The sequence below is a fragment of the Fistularia commersonii genome, chromosome 28, assembly GCF_037954325.1.
Source record: "Fistularia commersonii isolate RoL2024-O1a breed Wild chromosome 28, RoL_Fcom_v1.0, whole genome shotgun sequence".
NCBI classification, from domain to species: Eukaryota; Metazoa; Chordata; class Actinopteri; order Syngnathiformes; family Fistulariidae; genus Fistularia; species Fistularia commersonii.
This window is the reverse complement of record NC_141311.1, coordinates 11,217,501-11,236,329: the sequence shown is the minus strand read 5'-3', so window position 1 is coordinate 11,236,329 and position 18,829 is coordinate 11,217,501. Positions and strand designations below refer to the sequence as shown.

The following is an 18,829-nucleotide window of genomic DNA, read 5'->3' as shown; positions in this document are numbered from 1 at the left end:
GTGGTTTTATGGGAAATGAAGTCTACCATCGAAATGGACTGAACCAATAATGGGGTGCATTATATACCCAAAAAAATACCACACCTTACTTTTATTCGAACAATGAAATGTTTTATTAAATCTTATGCAGTCCGATATATGGTGTGAGTCCACAAAAATAACTGTTATAACTTAAAAAAGATAATATCGCTCCCCCCCATGTGATTGAGAATAAGAGCGACCCGTCGAATGCCAGTCCTCTTTCCGTCGGATTACAGCTGAGGCAGCACGCGAACCGCAATTTACCAAGCCATTAAACGTCGAATAAAACATAAAGTAAGTGAAACAAAGGTGGAAGCTGCTGAACATTAACATTTCAAAGACTGTTTTGTCTGAAAACAATTCACTGAAATCAATTCAAAGTTTTTGTTTTTTAGCGCCACGTGGTCAGTTGAAGTACAAGTTTGCGGCTGTCAAACTTACATAACTTTTGCTAGCAAGTCATCGTAAAAGCACACTATTATTATTATTTATCATGTCTGTCATCATTGTATCACACCGTGCATTGTGACCGCTTGACTATTTGTATTTGATCGTCAAGATACTTTTTGTGACCTGTGGAATCGCATGTGTGCCTCATTAACATTTAACGTAGTTATTTAAGATACTTCTTAACAAGATTAATTGTGTCATTTCTTTCTGTTCTTAATTCTTTTGTTGGATGTTAGATTTCCGTTCCAGATACCAAAGGTGAGTGTTGTTAAGGTGCATTCCAGCTGGTGCGCTAACAATGTCAGATACAAATGGCTTCTATAAATCAGCTAGATTTATTTGTTGCTTGTTTATTTTGCGTACCTATGACAAATCGCATGCTTTGTCGGCTGGTGTTCGACTCCTGTTAAAGGTTTTGAGACAACACATATTTTACCAAGTGTATTATTTGGTAACTCCCTTTATGTCCCTCCAAATATTTTGATATGAATTTAGTAATCCTAATAAATCAATTGCAACCCATTCAATTATATGAACTCGTACTATCAAGCCCTATAAACATTGTCAAAGTAGTGTGCCCTATTCATTTGACACAGCTGAGTTGTGTTGTCAATGAATAAACCTGTAGTTCTAAGCTCATATCTGGATGCTGCTGACCTAGTTTTTTTTTTTCTTTATCTCCCTTGTGCTAAAATAGTTTATCACATTAAGTTTTTCCAGTTCATTGTCATTCGGCTTTCGCAGGGTTTTGCAGCCCTTTTCAAAACCATTCCACACATGACATTTGTGTATAACAGTGTATTTAGTGGCAAAAAAAGACTGATACAGAAAGTTGTGACTGTTATAGAGTCAGTATGGCTGTTCAGAATTTTTGGATGCTGTTCTGTTAGTGCTTTCACACCTCCTCTGTAGAGAAATGATTTCTACAAGTGCTCTTATTTTAAAATGGTTTATCTCTTTCCATACTCAAACCAGTGCATGGGAATTGCTTGCTTAAAGAAGCAGAGCTAATGAACACGTCTGATGCATCATATGATATTTGAACAGTTTCAGACAGCAGCCTGCTTGCAGCAAACTGCCACTGAACCCTCCCTAATGCTTTGGGAGGTTACATACTGTATATATTCAGTTAAAGGCATCTGCAGTTTGTGTTCTTGTACAGGAACCCGGTTGACCTAATCAAAACAAATTGTATATGCCAATGTGTACATATACACATTGCACCAAGCCTGCATGTTCATTTTCTGATGACGTATATTTTGTATACACAAATAATAGCATTAAGGGTTTACTTTTCTCCTTGTTTTATCATGTTACATTCAATGAAAGTATTATTTATACAGTACATCTTTGGCGATTTGCAATTGCCCATAAGGAGACTGCAATGCCCTAAATGAAATTGTCAGTAAACACTTTAGCAAGTGAAATTACAATTTTTTTTTTCCTTGAGTTTAACTTAATTCTGAGTCTTCACAAATAATGCACAATTAGTGCTGCTGCGAATACTTTGCCTTAAAAGGAGCTTAAAAGACTTCAGAAAGAAACAACGAACACTCTGTAATCTAAATGTTGGTAAAGATCTGTTCTTTGTGGTACTGTCAAGGCATTTTGGACTGCTTGTTTTTGTTGTTTTGTTTTTTTTTTTTGTTTAAGTCTGCGCAAGGTTCTTGAAATTATTTTAATTCATATAATCAAGACATCCCAATAGTCCCAAGTGGAATTTCAGCCTCTATCATCCTTTTTTGATATAGACTGTAAGATCATCTTGACAATGACTATGAGAGATGTTTGAAATTATCTGACAAAATCAAACTTATCAATCTCTCCACACTTTTGGATTCAAGAAAAGTGCATGGCATTGCATGTCAGCTTTTTTCCTCAGCTTGAAAAACACTGCTCCATCGACGTGCTAATTCATTTTTGATGCTCGCTGAAACTAAACAAATGCCTCTAGCCTCTACCTGTTGCTTCTTTCTCCCCTCATAAAACTGATGCACAAGTGAGAAAAGACCACTTGAGAGATGGATAAGATTTCACCGAATCCTGAACAAGGAGGCATCCCTCAGCATGCTGTGCCCATCAGGACCCTCAGACCAGGGGACAGTTCCTCTCTCGAAAGAAGCATCATCAGTGGAGATAACGCCCAGTTTGGCAGACTGCGACGCAGCACCCGTTTGTCAGAAAGCCACAGTTCTGGAGCTGAAGAGGAGTTGTTGAGCACTTCTATGGAGAAAAGTGGACGCTACGGAGAAAGCCCAATTAGACAAGGCATGCAGGCAGAGCAACTATGGTTTAAAAGCAACTCCTATGAGCAGGCAGAAGGCAACTACCAACCCTACTTAGGCCATCAGCGGAGCAAACCATTTTCATCCTCTCCAAGGAGCCCAAACACTAAAGGGTCTATGATCTTTCATGCAAGGCGTACCCAAAAACAGCAGGATCGGGGTGAGATCCCAGTCACTACTGTGAGGCCCTCTGGTGTCCCTCACCGTCAGTTCAGTAGAGGCCGTAATCGCACTTCCTCCGAGACTGAAAAAGAGGGCAAAGGCAGCAGTGTGCCAATCCAGAGGAGAAGAGGCCTCTCAGAGACGGAAAGCAGACACAAACGGGAAAAGTATGGCACCCCTTACACAAAAATGGGAGAGACATGAAGTGTGATTTTTGTTTTTAACGAATGCAGTGGTAATTTCTGCGTATTGTGTTTGTCTGCGTACTTGTTTATTGTTCAATTGTGCTTTTGTATACAAAGTACTATGTGTAATTTAAAATTGAACTTTTATAATGGAGTGATCTCTTGATGTTATATGCCATGTCAATCAAATGTTCAATGGTAAAACGTATGATTACTTGATTGGTAACCTCCATTAAAATAGAAGGTGTAAATTTGCTATGACTAACAATCATCAGTTGGTGAGCAACCTTTTGTCCTGTAATCCAGAGTTTACAGACCAGGCAAGTCTGTCACTCACTGGAATGTGTTGTCTATGCACTGCAGTAATCCATCGGCAAATTGAGTAGGGGGTTGAAGCATATGTGCTATTGTCTGTGGCAAACCCTTTTTTAAACTGCTTGTGATTTAGAAGGAACTGCAATATGTGACTGTCAATCAGCTTTTTTGTGTGAACACAAGAAATGTCCCTTGTCATGCTTGGTCTCCCCCTATTCCATTAATGACTTCAAATGGCCAATTTTGCATGGAAATATATAATTCATAACTTTATGAACAGGCATCTAATCAAGTAATGTTTTGGCTTTCTTTTCATTGTGCTGTTAATGTGTCATCGTGAAGAATCTGGTCAGTGCAATTATTAGACACATTACTAGATTTTTCAAGTGCATTTTTTCACTTCCTGCTATCAGAACCAACATGAGCGGACTGCAGTGCCTCGCTACTGAGAACATCTGGTTTGACAAACACCGCTACGACGAGGCTGAGAGGAACTTCTATGCTGGAGTCAATGGCCCTTCCAAGCAACAGGTAAAAACGTGACAAAACAACTTCCAGGTCATTAATTTGGACTGGACAATTTGACATTGGTTTAGGGTGGGTGTGTTAAATCTAACCACTTTGTGTCAGGTGGATCCTGAGAGCAAAAAGTCTCATGTTCTGATAAGTTTTGTCAACTAAGGTTCTGAAGGGTGCTTTTATTTGAGCTCTTGTAGTTCAATACTGTAGGCTCTCTGGACCCTTATCATCTCACACCACTTTATCACTGTTTGCACACTGACCTGTCCACTTCTGTCCTGTTTGTTTAAGCTACTGTTACGTCATCATCAGTCAAAGTGCCCTGCAGAGTACATGAGAGTAAAGCCACTCCATTTAGAATCGTGCTCATCGTAGTGACAGGAGTCAGGCGCTTTAGCACCTGTCTCTGCTTCTCAGGCATTTCAAGACTACAGTCACACAGGCTTGGAGAAACATGCAGAGCTCAGTATGGTGCGATCAGGTCCCACCAATTTGTTAAGCAAATCAGAGGGATTGTTTCAGATGTCTGCGTCACGTATTTTGCTAGGTATTTCGGGCTAAAAGTAGTTTTAGAATCAATTTCAAATTTGGGCTTTTGTGTGAAAATAACAGGTCATCCATCTCGGTCTTCATAACCTTATATCAGCAGCTACCGTTGCATTACTTGCCTTCACCCGATAAGCCCGGAGCACCTTTTATTTGCTTTTGATTGCTTGGCTTTCATCTAAAGGTTATTGCTTGCATCATCTTTCCTCTTCACATGTCTCACTGGTGGAGGTCTGGTTGATCTTTTTCTTGTCTGTGTGGCAGACTGCTTTCTCACTACTCCTGCTTCTTAACTGCTTTACTCACACATGCCCACAGGAGACAGAGGTTCATGCCATTCTGAAGGACATTGAAAAATCCCATCAGAATATCTAGCAATCCCTCAATGGAGTGAGTACTCTGATCTAAATTAGGCACAGACTGACCCTTTAAGTGGCAGGAAACCTCTCACCAGTCTTCATGTGCCAGCCCTTAGAGAAGGATAGGACCTGTTATTGATTAAAATTTACAACTTTCACTCAATAAATTAGGTCTTGAAAAAGGACAGAATTAATTCAAATGGCACGCTTGATTTTTGAGCTCTACATTTGTCATTCTACCGCTGCTTGCTTACGGTCTTAATCACTGCTCAGAATATGCGGCAACACAAACATTGTCATTAAGTAAGCCCCTTGAAGTAGGGGGGGGTTGCACTACAACTCTCACACAATCCTATTTTTCAGAAACAAGTAATTATAGAGGAATGAGAAAGGAACCAGCACTTTCAAATTTTGAAAGTTTATTCAATATTACTTACTCCATGTCTAACAAAGTGTTTTCTGGAAATGGTGTTTTAGGATAAAACTGATTTACTTGCTGTGAACCCTAAAGTTGGTGCAAAGTCTGTTAATTTCTGTAACTAAGGCTCTCGGGCCGTTGTCACATTTGTGGCATTTTAATAAAACCTTGCACTGCATGTCTCATGTCTCGGTTCTAAAATCTTCTAACCCTATACTGAAAACAATAAAGGTGATGATATTGTTACACTTCTCACCATCCACCTACAATTTCCACTTCTTTACCATCATTCTATCATCCTCTCACCTCCATCCTACATATTAATGGCGCAGGTGAAAACTTCCCTGCAGCAGGCCAAAGGGCGCCAGCAGAAACGGCAGCACAGAAACGTGAGTGTCGGGAATTGCAATGGCTGCGACACAGCGAGTGTGCTACTGCTGTGAAATCCTTAAAATGCCTCACCCTATACTTCTGTGGCATTCACTACCTCTGATTTATCCTAATTTTGGTTAAGGATGCACCGATAAATCCACTTTACAACAGTATGCAACGTTATTTGCTATACTTATCATTGGGCCAATTGCAAATAACACTCACAAGCAATAGTACTATGTTTATCTGTTGATACAAAGTAATAGTGTCAATTGATAGATATTATGTAATTTCTCCGTAAATATGATCAGGTGAAATGTTGAAAAACTTAACTGGCCAACTGAGTCAGATGAAGTTGACCACCAGCTGAATTCTTTTTAAAAGCAGTATATGGCATTGTGTAACAATGCTACAGTCGGTGCATCCCCCATGGTAAGATTTTGATTGTTTGGCATGTATCCCAAGCAAACCAATAGTTATAAACCTTTTTTTTTTTTTCTTAAGTCGATTTATATTTTCATATTTAGTTTCTAGATTTATGAAAGAGTGAAATTCAGTGCATGTTTCTGTTTTGTAATCAATGATTTACTTGTGATTTTTTTTTTACATTAAATTGGGCATGCATTGTCATTGAATGTAAAAGCCATATTTAAGGCTTTGAAGGAGCTTCATTTGTGTTTGGACTTCATCCACATTTATGAAAGTATTAGATTTTAATCTTGCATGGCTTTTTTTTTTCCCCTCACACTTGACAAATAAATTTTGCTTGTTTCCTAATTGCTTATTTGTCCCTTGATTGATTTTGCACCGCTGTGGATGTGTGCTCATTTCTTCTTTTTTTTTAAATTTTATTGTTCCACAGTCATCCTCTCATGCAACAGGTGACCAGGAGCTGATTGCATCCATGAAAAAACTGGAACTGGATAACCAAACTTTGCACAAAGGTGTGCATGTTTTTTTGTTTTTTGTTTTTTTTTTCTCATTACTTGATGCTCGTGTTCTGGTTTGGATAATGACTCACATTTAACTTTTTAAATTTTCATTAAAGTGGTAGCAGAAATGAGAGCAGCTTTGCAGTATCTGGAGTCCAGAGTAGCTGTGCTGGAAAAGGTCCCTGCACAAGCAGCTGCCCCTACAACCAAGGTAAATTAAAATTGTTATTGATTATGTTTTTTAATCGAGGAATACAGTTGCATCAAATATGCTGCTCTGGTCTTAATTAATGTCTCCAATAACTTTATCAGGTTAACCCAGTACAGGCTGCTCCTGCCAAAGCGGTAAAGGAAGAAAATGATGACGATGACGATGATATTGACTTGTTTGGAAGTGATGAAGATGATGAGGAGGCAGAACGTATCAAACAAGAACTTGTGGACGCATACACAGCTAAGAAGTCTAAAAAGCCTGCGCTGATTGCCAAGTCTTCCATCCTTTTGGATGTCAAGCCTGTACGTATTAAGTTAACTGCTGTTCTATTTCATATTGAACTGTACAAGTATCAAAAGCTGCGTCTGCTTGCAAATTTTTTCAACTCTTACCTGATGTCTCCCATGGGTGATGTCACAGTGGGATGATGAGACCGATATGGCAAAGCTGGAGGAGTCTGTGCGCTCCGTGCAGATGGATGGTCTCTTGTGGGGTGCGTCTAAACTGGTGCCTGTAGGCTACGGTATCAAGAAGCTTCAGATTAATTGTGTGGTCGAGGACGAGAAAGTCGGGACTGACATTCTGGAGGAAGAAATTACAAAGTTCGAAGATTATGTAAGTAACTGTCTCTTTCTTTTAAGCTCCATTAGCTACTTAAGATTTAAATGCCGATGCTGCTTTCGACATTTTACTTTCCCATCTGAACACTATTGGAAATAAATTTTGATAGTGTCCTGTATTACAAATGATTTGGGAGGTTTTGTTTTTTGTTTTTTTTTTTTGAATCAGAAAACCAGTCAACAGTACGCATCAATAGCCACAGCTGAAAAAGGTCTTTATTTCAATTAAATGTCAAGACATTTTTCAACTAATTTTCCAGTTTAGTGAGCTTAGGGTAGAATTTATTTTTAACTCTAACCAAGTGGTTTTACATGAATCCTTCATGACTGATCCCTTGACATACTCTTGTTCAGATGAAGAGAACAAAAACAACATAATTTCTCCTTAAAATTCTCCTTAAGTCCACATGTTCAATTTTTATAATTATCATTTGATATATTTAATAGATGTTTAAATCAGTATTCCTGCTTTGTCAGGTAAAGTGAATCTATTTGTGTCATTATTTGAACAAACTTTCCTCTTTTCCCCCAACTGTGTAGGTCCAGAGTGTAGATGTTGCTGCCTTCAACAAGATCTAAGTGCTGTTCCCTACTTGCATGATTATTAAAATACAAAGCTTTGACCACACATTTCTGTCCATAGTTATTTTTATAGTAATATGGTTATATTACATACTTAATATTTACAAATTTACTTTGCATTCTCCATTAGCTGAAAAACAGCTCAACATTTAAACAGAATGCACTTTTAAAGAAGATCCCAATCCCACCCAAAATCCAGGGTAAAGGGGTTGAGTAAATGTGGCTCCAACTGTGGAAAGTAAAGTCATCGTATCAGATATGTTGTAGAAAGACAAAACCCCACCCCTGAAGTCAAGCCAAACCCCTATCCTGTTACAACAGGGGACCGTAGTAATAGATCTTTGCTTGTTGTGCTGAAACGAGCAGGCTGAAGAAGAGCAATCCAGACTCCAGGATTTTGCATTATGTCCCAGTTTACTGTCAGTTCCAGCGCCAGTCCTACTCATACTTTTGTAGCAGACACCGATAGAAACCCCAGTGTTACCAGCCCATTCCACCTCCCAGTAGCAGCGACCTGCCATCCCTGCCTGGCCCAGCACCTGGGCCCAACTTGTGAAGCGTTCCAGATGATCAGGGTACGGCTTTGGCTCTGAGCGTGTTGTCACTCCTTTTCTGTCACTAGAGATGAGAAGAAAGTTGTTGGCCGTGTTGGAGTCCAGCCTTATGTCCTGGTAATCTTCCAAGAAAAATAAAAATTCTCCCTTGTTAAAGTTGCTTGCTTCAAAATCCACATAATTAATGCAGGCCCATCAAAAGGTAGAATTTCAGTCAAACCATTGATGGGGATCATGAGTTGAAACAACCATACAGTTGTATCACCTCACTCAAGTGTTGTGGTTACCAAAAACAACAAAACCATATCCCGATTACGAAAGATGACAACAAGCAAAGAGATGCAACCCAACTCCAGATTGTGATGTCCAGAACCACAAAATGGCATGTCTTCCCAGCACTATTTTAGTTGTATAGATAGTATATTTGTGTAAATATTACTTACATTGTAAAAAATCTGCTCTTGTCTTTGGTTCTGAGTTGTACAGTGTATCATCTCTAACTGGAAGGCAGGCATACAATATTCAATAAGATTTATGTCAAACAATATTGAACTCCGATGTTACTTTTCATACCTTTGGACTTTTCAGTGGTACTTTGATTGTTTGTTTCCTTCAGTGAAATTACTGTGAATGTAGCCAAGATACGTTAGACTGTAACTGATTGAAAGTGAATCAGCTTTTGAAGAACCTTACCTTTTTCTGAGATTCTGTTGAAATCTCTTTGAAGTGTTTCATTCACACTGTCCTTCAGATCAGCCAGAGCTCTTCTCATGATTTTGTACATCAAATATGGAACAGTATCAGTGCTGGGCATCTCAACTGTCTTCGCAGGGAAATTAAAAGACTTGTATGTCTAAAATGACAAACAAGCCTAAGTATTTGGGTAAACATGCAACAAGCCATACAAGCAAGTTTTGAATCCAGATGGAAATTAATTGCATTACTTTGAATCAGATTTCCTGCTGAGAGGTCCATTCATGTTGTCTAATATTTGTCCATTTAATACTGAGCAGAGCGAATAAAATGTACACAATTCTTAAGATTTAGCAAATTAAAAACCAATAAAGGTTAATGGGAAAGTTAAGGCATGGAGTAGAATAATCCTCTGTAGTTCTGGAGAGTTTGAACATCTGCTATAAGGTATTAATATGCCTGAGACCTTGCAAACTTGATAATACCAGATTGACCATTCGTGTTAATGTATTCAAACTATTTCTTTACTATTTGAGGTCCATGAGCTGCTTCTGAATATTTAATTTTTCAAAGGGATGAACTGCTTTAATAGGGATTTCATTATTTTGTTCAATACTATTCATAGTGATTATTAATTTCACACACAGAAAATGCCCATTTTTAAATTGTCTGCTGTGTATATTAGTTCGGCTATGGCTACCTGTGATACATGTTTTTGCTCATAAATACAAATATTAAGCACCAAGGGTCAATAGTCCAGAGAAGAGGAAAATGAGAGAATGAAGAGTGGAGGAGGTGATCTTTGTAGACCAGGAAGTAGCAAAAGATGAGTAAAGGTGATGTGACGTGAGCATTGGTGAGGATAAAGAGTGGAAAGGCACTTAGTCAAGAGTGATAAAAGAATCAACCAGAATGAAAGGAAAGGCGTACAAGACGGTGAGATCAGCAGAGGTGTGTGGTTTGGAGACCTAGAGGAGAAAAACAGGGTGAATCAAAAGGACAGCATTCTTGATGTTTTTGAGATAAAAGTGAGGTCAGACTAAGATGGTTTGGACATGTACAAAGGAGGGATAGTGAATATTTTAGTTTGGAACTGCCTGGCAGAAGGCCTAGAGAAAGACCAAAGAGGAGATTTTTGGATGGAGTGATATAGGACATGAAGGTAGTTGGTCACTGTGATAACTTCTGAAGGGAGCAGCTGAATGGTTAAGATCATTCTTCAATTGACAGCAACTACCGTACATAAAATGTCAAATTTAAATTAAAACCATTACTTGTACTTCAAAATGGATCAAAATTATTCCAAATGTCAGGCTCTCCTTATGCATCTATCAGACCAAAGACCCAACATACAGAAGAGTCCAATGTCTTTTTTTCCCCATGTATGACATAATAATAATTGAGCAAGATGGATCTTTCGTTCTAATCCACACCTGAAGAAAATGAACGTTGTCCTTTGTGCAAGAAAGCCTCTCCAGCTCGGCCTCCCTCCTTTTGAGCTCAGCCATTTCCCTTTGGGTCTTTTCCAGTAGCTCATTGGCCTGAGTGACAGCTGTCCTCTCCTGGACTCTTATCAACTCTTTCAGTTCACAGCTTTGTTTCTCTATCGAATGAATAAGCTTGGAGAAAATCCTCTCACTTTCCTCCAACACAGCCTCTGTTGAATGCTTTGAAAAGTAATGTTCAGTCAACTTTATGTACATAAAGTCTGCACTGGTTTCAACATCCAAAAAACTCACCTTAATGTGTTTGATAATACATCGCAGCTCCTTTTCTGCATCCTTCAGTTTTTGCAGAGACTTTGAGGAGGTTATTTGGAGTTTTTTCTAAAAGAATAACAATAGATGTGTATTACACAGTGCAATCCCTCAGGCAAATTGACTTTCACCATGGTTGATTTTTAAGATGAGACGGATTGAATTACAATCAAAGGACTGAATTACACAGGATATCCTTTGGTCTTTCAACCTCCACTCCAGAGATGTGGCCAAAGTACGTTTTATCCTCACTGCTTTCAATATTGTAATCGCTAAAGCTTTAATACTGGCTTCAGAGAGAGCCTTCATCTAGATGCTGAATATGCCACTGAAGTTTCTATTCATTCTTTTTCTTAACAAAATGCCACAAAAGGAATAGATATATGTTGGAAAATATTCCGCACAGATTAAGATTGCCATGATTTAAATGAGGTTAATACAAAAACAACCACAACAACATAAAAGTTACTATTTCTATTGACTAGATATGTTCCCTGCAGAGCTCTTTTGCACTGGATTCAGGTGTCACCCGGCTTATGGAGCAACAGTCAGGTCTATTTTCTACAGTGAAATAAATTATCTCTACATTAGGACTTGGCAGTCAGGGTTAGATGTAAAGGGATGAGATATTTGCCAGCTGTTCTTTCCAGTTTGCAAAATATAAGAATAGCAGGCCAATAGGTGGCGCAGTTTTACTAAATTTGAAATGACCAATACTAGTCAGATTAAAGTCAGTAAAGCCTGCCGTATACAGAGATTTGACCTTATGGTGTTACATTGTTAAATATGTGCGACCTTGAACATGTGATCATATTACATCACTTCTGCTGTCATACAGCCACCGGGTGTCATCCAACATCATCACAAACACGATTATAGAGCAGGTTCCTATAAATTTATCCCTGATGTCATCAGTTACACAATCATTTTTTCCAGACTAGCCTGCCTGCAGAAAAGCAAATGTTTGAATTAGGTGTGTTAAATGACAGAGCCCCTGATATTTAATAAACATTGAATTTCTTTGAATTAGAGGTGAAAGGCAGAAGATGTGTCTACGTGGATAAATGAAGCAACTGGTCGAGAAAATTACAAATTAGGGCTGGAATTAAATATTAAAACACACCTGTTGCGTTGCTCGTTCATCCTCAACAGATAGTATATCATGGCCGTTGTGCCTATTTTTAATGCACTGAGAGCACACGATTTGCCGGTCCGTGCGACAGTAGACTCTCAGTAACTTCTTGTGCTGAGGGCACAGCTTTTTTGACAGCTCATGGACAGCTGGGATCAACTTGTGATGCTTCCCATGAAAGCTCTCCTCGTGGATTCTCAAGTGACCCACACAGTAAGACTCTAAGCACATAAGACAGGATTTACAAGCTATGCTTTTTCTCCCAACGCAGACACTGCAGTTCACGTCCTCGGGCTTGGACAAATGTTCCGCTGGAGACTGAAAACCAATCCGTTGAAACTGTTCCACCACTTCTCCCAGAACAGTATTTTTACTCAGCAGAGGTTTGGGGTTGAAAACCTGCCGGCACTGAGGGCAACTGTAGTGACTTTTCTGTTTGGTCCTTTTCCAGTAGTCTTCAATGCAGTCCAGACAGTAGCTGTGTCCACAGGGGATGGTCACCGGATCCCTCAAAACTTCCAGGCATACCGGACAACAAAACTGGTCTTGTTCTATAGAGATATTCACTGCTGCCATTTCTAGCAAGGTTTACCCCGCACAGCTAAAAGAGAATAACCAGGAACTGAGAGGACAAATATAGGCGTGACTCACAGGTACGGAGGAACAACAGCTTCTCATGTGTCACCTGCCGCTTCGTGAATCCTCCAATCACAACCAGCAAACCAGCAAACAGGCTGACTCTGCTAAAGCAAACAAGTCCGTGTGGAACGACAACCTTTACCATGCGTACATTAGATAATTAATAGTATTGCAAGTGTATCATGCGGCCCCAGACCCTACAATACCAGATACAAAAAGGAACGCATCAGTGAATAGTAAACACCAGCGCTGATGAGTTTGCTTTTTAATATCAGCATATCACAAATTTTTTATCTTTTTTTTTTTTTGTAAAACAAAATTAACACAAAATTAACATTTTCTTTCTAAAAATATAATAACGAAGCAAGGAGGCGGTAATCGATAGCATATATAATAATCTCAACACGTACCCAGAAAAGATGGTCCTTGACTTTAAAAAGTTTTTTAACTTAATTCTCCTGCAGATAACACCCTTTCTATTCATTTGTCTGTCAAGTGCAAAGCCATTGGTCGCACTTCTTTTACAGCCTCAGTCATAGTCTTGATTATTATATTTTTTCTGCATTACAGGGCTCAATATTTACTGTATTATATTAAAAAAAAAGTGATAAAATAAGTGTTTCTTTGAAATAAAACTAAGTCTTCAATTCAAGACAGATTCTTCGGGAATACTGAAGAACAGAAGCAGCTATATTAATACTTTAAGAGTGTCAGTACATGTTTCTTTGAGGTTTTGAAAGGAAATGTTTAGCTTGCATTCCCATGTGTGCAATGGTGATTATTAAGTCCTCGTGAAGGTTTATTTCCTCCTGGAATGAGTGCGTCGCTGAAGGTGTCTCTGCCTCGATCCTGAGGAGATTTTCGACCCTGGAAGACAAAGTAGGGAAACCTTTGTAGCATCTTGCACAAAATGATGGTCAATTTTTTGAACTGATGATAAAAGTAATAATAAAAAAAAAGTGAGGAAAAGAGCTATTCAAGGAAAGATCAGAATATTTATCATCCCCTAATTTTGGGATTAAAAATTCATTGTACTGGATATTTACATTTTTAATCCCAAACTGAAAACGAACCTGTTCTTTATTTCACCTAAATTTGCAAATATTAATATGTATAATAATGTGAGACAGGTATCAAAGAGGTTTAACATATGACTTTGAATATAGCTTAATTTTTTTGTGACACAAGCTCCTCTGACCATTGACCATGACCGTACAACAATAAAAGTATACTGGCGCTTAACTGTGCAAAAGTACAAAAGCATAAATGCTGTGCTGTCATTTAATTTAGCACCTAGCTTACAAAGGCACAGGGTTTGTCATGAAGCATGAAAAACATTTTAGTCATTTTATTATCATTTACAGTATGTGGGGATATACCATTTCTTTGCATCAATATAAAAACACCCCATTATTTATTATAGTCTTGTGCGTTTGTCAGAAAATGCCCAGCCTAGATGGAAGTATTTCTTGATTCGATTTAAAGAAATCATCACAAAGGCAAAAGCAAAAATCAAATGACATGGATGAGAAATTCTGTTACTCTGCCACACACCTTATTTAAAAAAAAATGTGAGTTTGTAAATTAACTGCAAGATCATTAATGGACTTGAGAGTGTTAATGATTTGGTCAAAGGTAACTTCCTATAAGAGGCTGAAGGAGGAGGATTATCTCAAAGTGAACTGGACTTTGGTCAAAATTAAGTAGAGAGACAGAGATTATCCTTTTCCTTGTGACTGTCCTCCCCTTAACAGGTCATCACAGAGAATCACCTATTGCTCATCTGCAAGAAGTTCTTTTTCACACTATCCATAAATCTACTCTTTGGTCTTCTTTAAGGCTTCCTGCCTTGCAGTTCTAACCTCATCATCCTTCTACCCATGGATTCATTATCTCTCCTCTCTACATATCCAAACCATCTAAGTCCAGCCTTACTGACTATCTCCAAAGCAACTAGCATGCCCTGTCGCTCTGATGGACTCATTCCTGACACCCTAAGAGACCCTTTAATATTTTCATGTTTACTACGGCTCTGCTATGCTTCCTGTCTTATTCTCAATGCCACTGTTTCTAAACCATATTGCATCACTGGTCCCATTACTGTCTTGTACCCCTTTCCTTTATATCTTTCTTTTCCTCTTTATACAAATGGATATATATAAATAAAAACTAAACATTGAACCGTCATTTCATCATTTCAGTTTGTTACAAGATCACATTTTTGGTATCTATGCAGTATCATGTTCAATGGCTGAGGAAAAAACAAAAGAAAGTGTTTTTTTAATTGATAAATTGCATGTATGTTCAATGAAATCGACATTTTAGATGCAAGTAAAATGCATTTATCAGCCAGCATTACAAAAAGTCAAAACTAATAAGTGTTAAGAGAAAATCACTAAAAAAATAGTCAATTTTTTACAGGTAGTTTCAGAAAAGTGTTATTGGGGACTCTGAAGGCTCATGATTCCTTTTCATATCAGCACAGAAGCCCTGAGGTTGTGTTTAAGCCCCCTCTAAATTCAAATGAAACTTTAAACTAAAAAAATCATCTACGTACATTGTCATTTAATTGACACTAGCAACTCTTTGATTATTTGCTTTTGACTGAAAACAAACTGGAATATAGCCTTTTTTATAACAATATTTATTACCAAATGGTGAGAGGGTAAATGTGGGTACAGCTGGTCCTGGATTGAGAAACGGGTTGAGACGGTACCCAGAACTCTGGTCAGCCTCAGAAGGTTGCATTGCTGAAGACAAGAAGACAAAAACCAGAAAACCAACAAATTAAAATTATAATTTTGGGCTAATTTTACATCATATCTGTATGACCCATAACTGACATATTGGCAATTATTGCTGTTTGTTAGGCCACATCTTGATTTTTATTTTTGGGTTGAAAGTTTCTTTGGGTTTTTGGAAATAATCCAATCATTTTTTGAAGAAAATGTGTGACAAAGACTCACCCAGTGGAGCTTCCATTTGCGCGGTCAGCTCAGCATTTAACGGCTGCACGGCATCAAGCGGGACACCAGGTTTCGGTGGAGCTATGATGACTACATCTCTCACTTGAAATGAAAAGAAAGAGTTGAATCACATTGCAAGTTATTAAATCCAACCACAACATAATAAACCACATATGCAAAGTTCTATACATTTCTCATAGATGCTGACAAATCCGCCCTGGCAGACTTCCATTAATAGTCCTTTGAAATCGGACACGGCCGACATCACAGGGCCAAAGGTCAGGTGCTGCTCAGTCACTATGGAAGGCAAAGCGGGCAGTATCGTGGGAGTTTGGAGCATCTCACAACTCTGCAATGACAGAACATAGGAAGTGTTCACTTGTTACTGTCCTGAAAACAAAAATCCACCACAATGAGGAACAGTTCCGATCAATGCTCCCTCTAAGCTGCTCGCACACTCTCAGCGCACAAGAAAACCTATCCAGCGCAGTGAGCTCACTGCAAATGAATTAGATAGATAACATTTTGTCATTTTGCTCTGTAACTCTGTGATTGACAGGTGTCCAGCCAATCATACGATACGATGCAATCACGCTACGCAGCCAATCACGGCATTGACAGTATTTACGCATATGCTCTGCCCATACATGCTATATAACAATAATAACAGTGTGGTGGAGTTAAGTGAAGCTAATGCTAACATGCTAACTCCTTATCATGGAGAAGTGAGCAGTGAAAAATGCGCTTTTTTTTAAGTTTGAATGGCTGTCGGAGAGGACAAATAAGAGGAAAAAACAGCGAAACTTGGAGAAAGGTGAGAGAGGCCTGCGCTACAAAACCTGCAGCGAAACTAAAGTAGTAAGCAAGTTTTCTGATGGAAAGATATGGACTAAATGGAAGCTATGATCACAGGTGTGATACTGGTGTGTGGGCACCGCGTGCACATCTAGACCTTAAAACACTTTATAGCCTTAACTTTGACACTTTGACATTTTATTCGTATTTCTTAATTTCCCTCCTTCCTACTATTATCTATTATTGTTATGTTTTACTTGAAACTCTGGAACAACAATTTCCTTCGGGATAAAATTGTTCTTATTCTTATTCTTAATGTTGCTCACAGTGGTCCTCAGTGTGCTCAGGGAGGTTGTTTGTACGCACAGACACATGAAAAATTAGAGGGAACATTGGTTTCAGACTCAAACGTTTGAGTGTTTCTACCTGAAGGAAATGCACTTGGTCGTCGGTGTGAGAGAGCTTGTCCAGTTCTACTTCTGTCTTCCTCTGCTCCGCAATTTCTTTCTGTATCTTCTCCAGCAGCTGCTCGGCCTGGTTGGAAGCCATCTTTTCCTGGGCCCGAATCAACTCTCTCACCTCAAAACGCTTCAGCTCGATGGAGTGGATCAGTTCGGTAAAGATGTTGTCACCCTCTTGAGCAGCTGCCTGGGCTGAGCGCTACGTGGAGACAATAGCAGACAACAACGTGAGAAACAATCCGGCAAAACAATTAATATTTAAATTAGATTATCATATAATCGACCCTGTTGATCTCTTACACTTAAAGAGAAAATGGCTTGTCTCAGGTCCTGAGCCTCCTTCTCTCGTTGCTGGATTCTCAGCTGCAAGTTCTGCTTTACCTCGCCGAGCTGCCGCTGAAAGACAAACATTTAAAAGTTTAACCCTGTGGAATTGGTTGATTCGCATGTTTGGTTTTTAAGATTTATGGACATGGTGAGAGAAGATATGAAGGTAGTTGGTGTGAGAGAGTTAATTCGCTGTGACGACCACTGAAGGGAAAAGCTGACAGAAGAAGACTGTAGAATTGGTAATTTGGTGTTGCATCATTTATAAAGTGTGAGTTGTCAACTCTTCTGACTATCATAAATCATAGATAAATATAGTTGTAATTTAACAATTAAACTTGCAGCACATAGTGTGAATAGTGGACGTGTTGGAGCTTGAAGGTCCCACTTAAAACCAATATAAGTTAGAATCAAATGTAAGGATTAACCTGAAGAAGCGGTTGAAGAAAAGTTGATACTTTTAACTCCATTTAGCGTCGTTGCATGTGAGATCGAGAATAAATAACCAACTCAAAGACAAAGCTTGCGTTTGGAGAACAATGAACTGCGCTGGGAAGAAGTTGTTAAGTCATTTTGAATCAGGTCGCGATGTTTACCAGCTGCAGCTGGATCTCTGCCTCGGCCAGCACCGTGTCGTGTCCTTTGTGTTCGTCCGTCAGACACAGATAACAGATACACTGCTTGTCGGTGCGGCAGTACACCTCCAGCAGTTTGTCGTGCAAGGGACAGATCGTTTCTTGCAGTCTCTTGGACGCCGACACCAACTTGTGTTTTTTGAACACGGCCGATTCGTGGTGAGGCTGGACGTGGAGCTCGCAATAGGAGGCCAAACACACCAGACAAGAATTGACGGCTTTGTTTTTCCTGCCCGTGCAGACGTCGCACTCAACATCGTCCGCCTCGGCTGGACTTTGTTTTACGGGCGAAGGGGTTTCTCTGAGTCCCGTTTGTTTAAATTTGTCCACCACGTCGGCTAGCATGGTGTTTCTGGACAGCATCGGCCTCGAGTTGAAGCTCTGCCTGCACTGCGGGCACAGGAATACACCGAGGTAGTCGTCCTGGTCCCAGTAGTTCTGGATGCAACTCGAGCAGTAGCTGTGGCCACACGGGATGGTCACCGGATCTTTCAGCACGTCCAGACAAATTGAACAGTTAAACTGGTCCTTGTCAAGAACTACTCCCATTTGGGCCATCGTAGCAACCGCGGGTGAGCCCAAAGACAACCGAGTCGAAACTCTGACAGCTCGACCAGAGCAGCGTTGTTTACCGGAAATGCACCGAAGGGGCGTGGTCACCTAGACGGACATGGCGAAGGCATTTAAATTGGATTTTTTTTTTTTTAAATAAATAAAATTATACATATTTTTCGTATATTTTACTTATATGGAGAAAAAATATGTCTAATTTATTTTTTATGTATACATAGTCAGCCCGAATACAAATATATGCAAACAAAGCAGCATCCATTTTTTGTTTTTTTTTGGACCAATTGTTTTCAATAAAAACTAGGGATTACACTTATTAC

General features: G+C 39.2%; 3 protein-coding genes across 5 annotated transcripts; 1 reads left to right on the top strand and 2 right to left on the bottom strand.

Annotated features, from left to right (window-relative positions):
• Positions 1-237: 237 nt before the first annotated feature.
• LOC147217597 (elongation factor 1-delta-like) lies at positions 238-8,026 on the top strand. 2 transcript variants are annotated; one of them, XM_086175955.1, is made up of 10 exons: positions 238-315; positions 708-729; positions 2,472-3,085; positions 3,832-3,949; positions 5,593-5,649; positions 6,495-6,576; positions 6,681-6,775; positions 6,877-7,080; positions 7,199-7,393; positions 7,939-8,026. In XM_086175955.1, exons 3-10 carry the CDS (start codon positions 2,493-2,495, stop codon positions 7,975-7,977), a joined length of 1,383 nt encoding a protein of 460 aa, XP_086032081.1. In that variant the 5' UTR covers positions 238-315; positions 708-729; positions 2,472-2,492; the 3' UTR covers positions 7,978-8,026. The 2 variants fall into 2 exon arrangements, with proteins under 2 accessions (XP_086032081.1, XP_086032083.1); XM_086175957.1 differs by lacking the exon at positions 5,593-5,649.
• On the bottom strand, positions 7,602-12,836 carry LOC147217596 (E3 ubiquitin/ISG15 ligase TRIM25-like). Of its 2 annotated transcripts, XM_086175953.1 has the most exons (7): positions 12,108-12,836; positions 10,967-11,053; positions 10,661-10,894; positions 9,228-9,387; positions 9,108-9,158; positions 8,978-9,034; positions 7,602-8,656 (listed from the first exon to the last, which is right to left on the bottom strand). In XM_086175953.1, the coding sequence occupies exons 1-7, from the start codon at positions 12,690-12,692 to the stop codon at positions 8,130-8,132; spliced, it is 1,701 nt and encodes a 566-aa protein (XP_086032079.1). In that variant the 5' UTR covers positions 12,693-12,836; the 3' UTR covers positions 7,602-8,129. The 2 variants fall into 2 exon arrangements, with proteins under 2 accessions (XP_086032079.1, XP_086032080.1); XM_086175954.1 differs by lacking the exons at positions 8,978-9,034; positions 9,108-9,158.
• A 171-nt stretch (positions 12,837-13,007) lies between these two features.
• ftr67 (finTRIM family, member 67) lies at positions 13,008-18,567 on the bottom strand. The gene is made up of 7 exons (XM_086175958.1): positions 17,901-18,567; positions 17,278-17,373; positions 16,943-17,176; positions 15,911-16,070; positions 15,722-15,823; positions 15,407-15,505; positions 13,008-13,622 (listed from the first exon to the last, which is right to left on the bottom strand). The coding sequence occupies exons 1-7, from the start codon at positions 18,495-18,497 to the stop codon at positions 13,555-13,557; spliced, it is 1,356 nt and encodes a 451-aa protein (XP_086032084.1). The 5' UTR covers positions 18,498-18,567; the 3' UTR covers positions 13,008-13,554.
• Between the last annotated feature and the right edge of the window lie 262 nt (positions 18,568-18,829).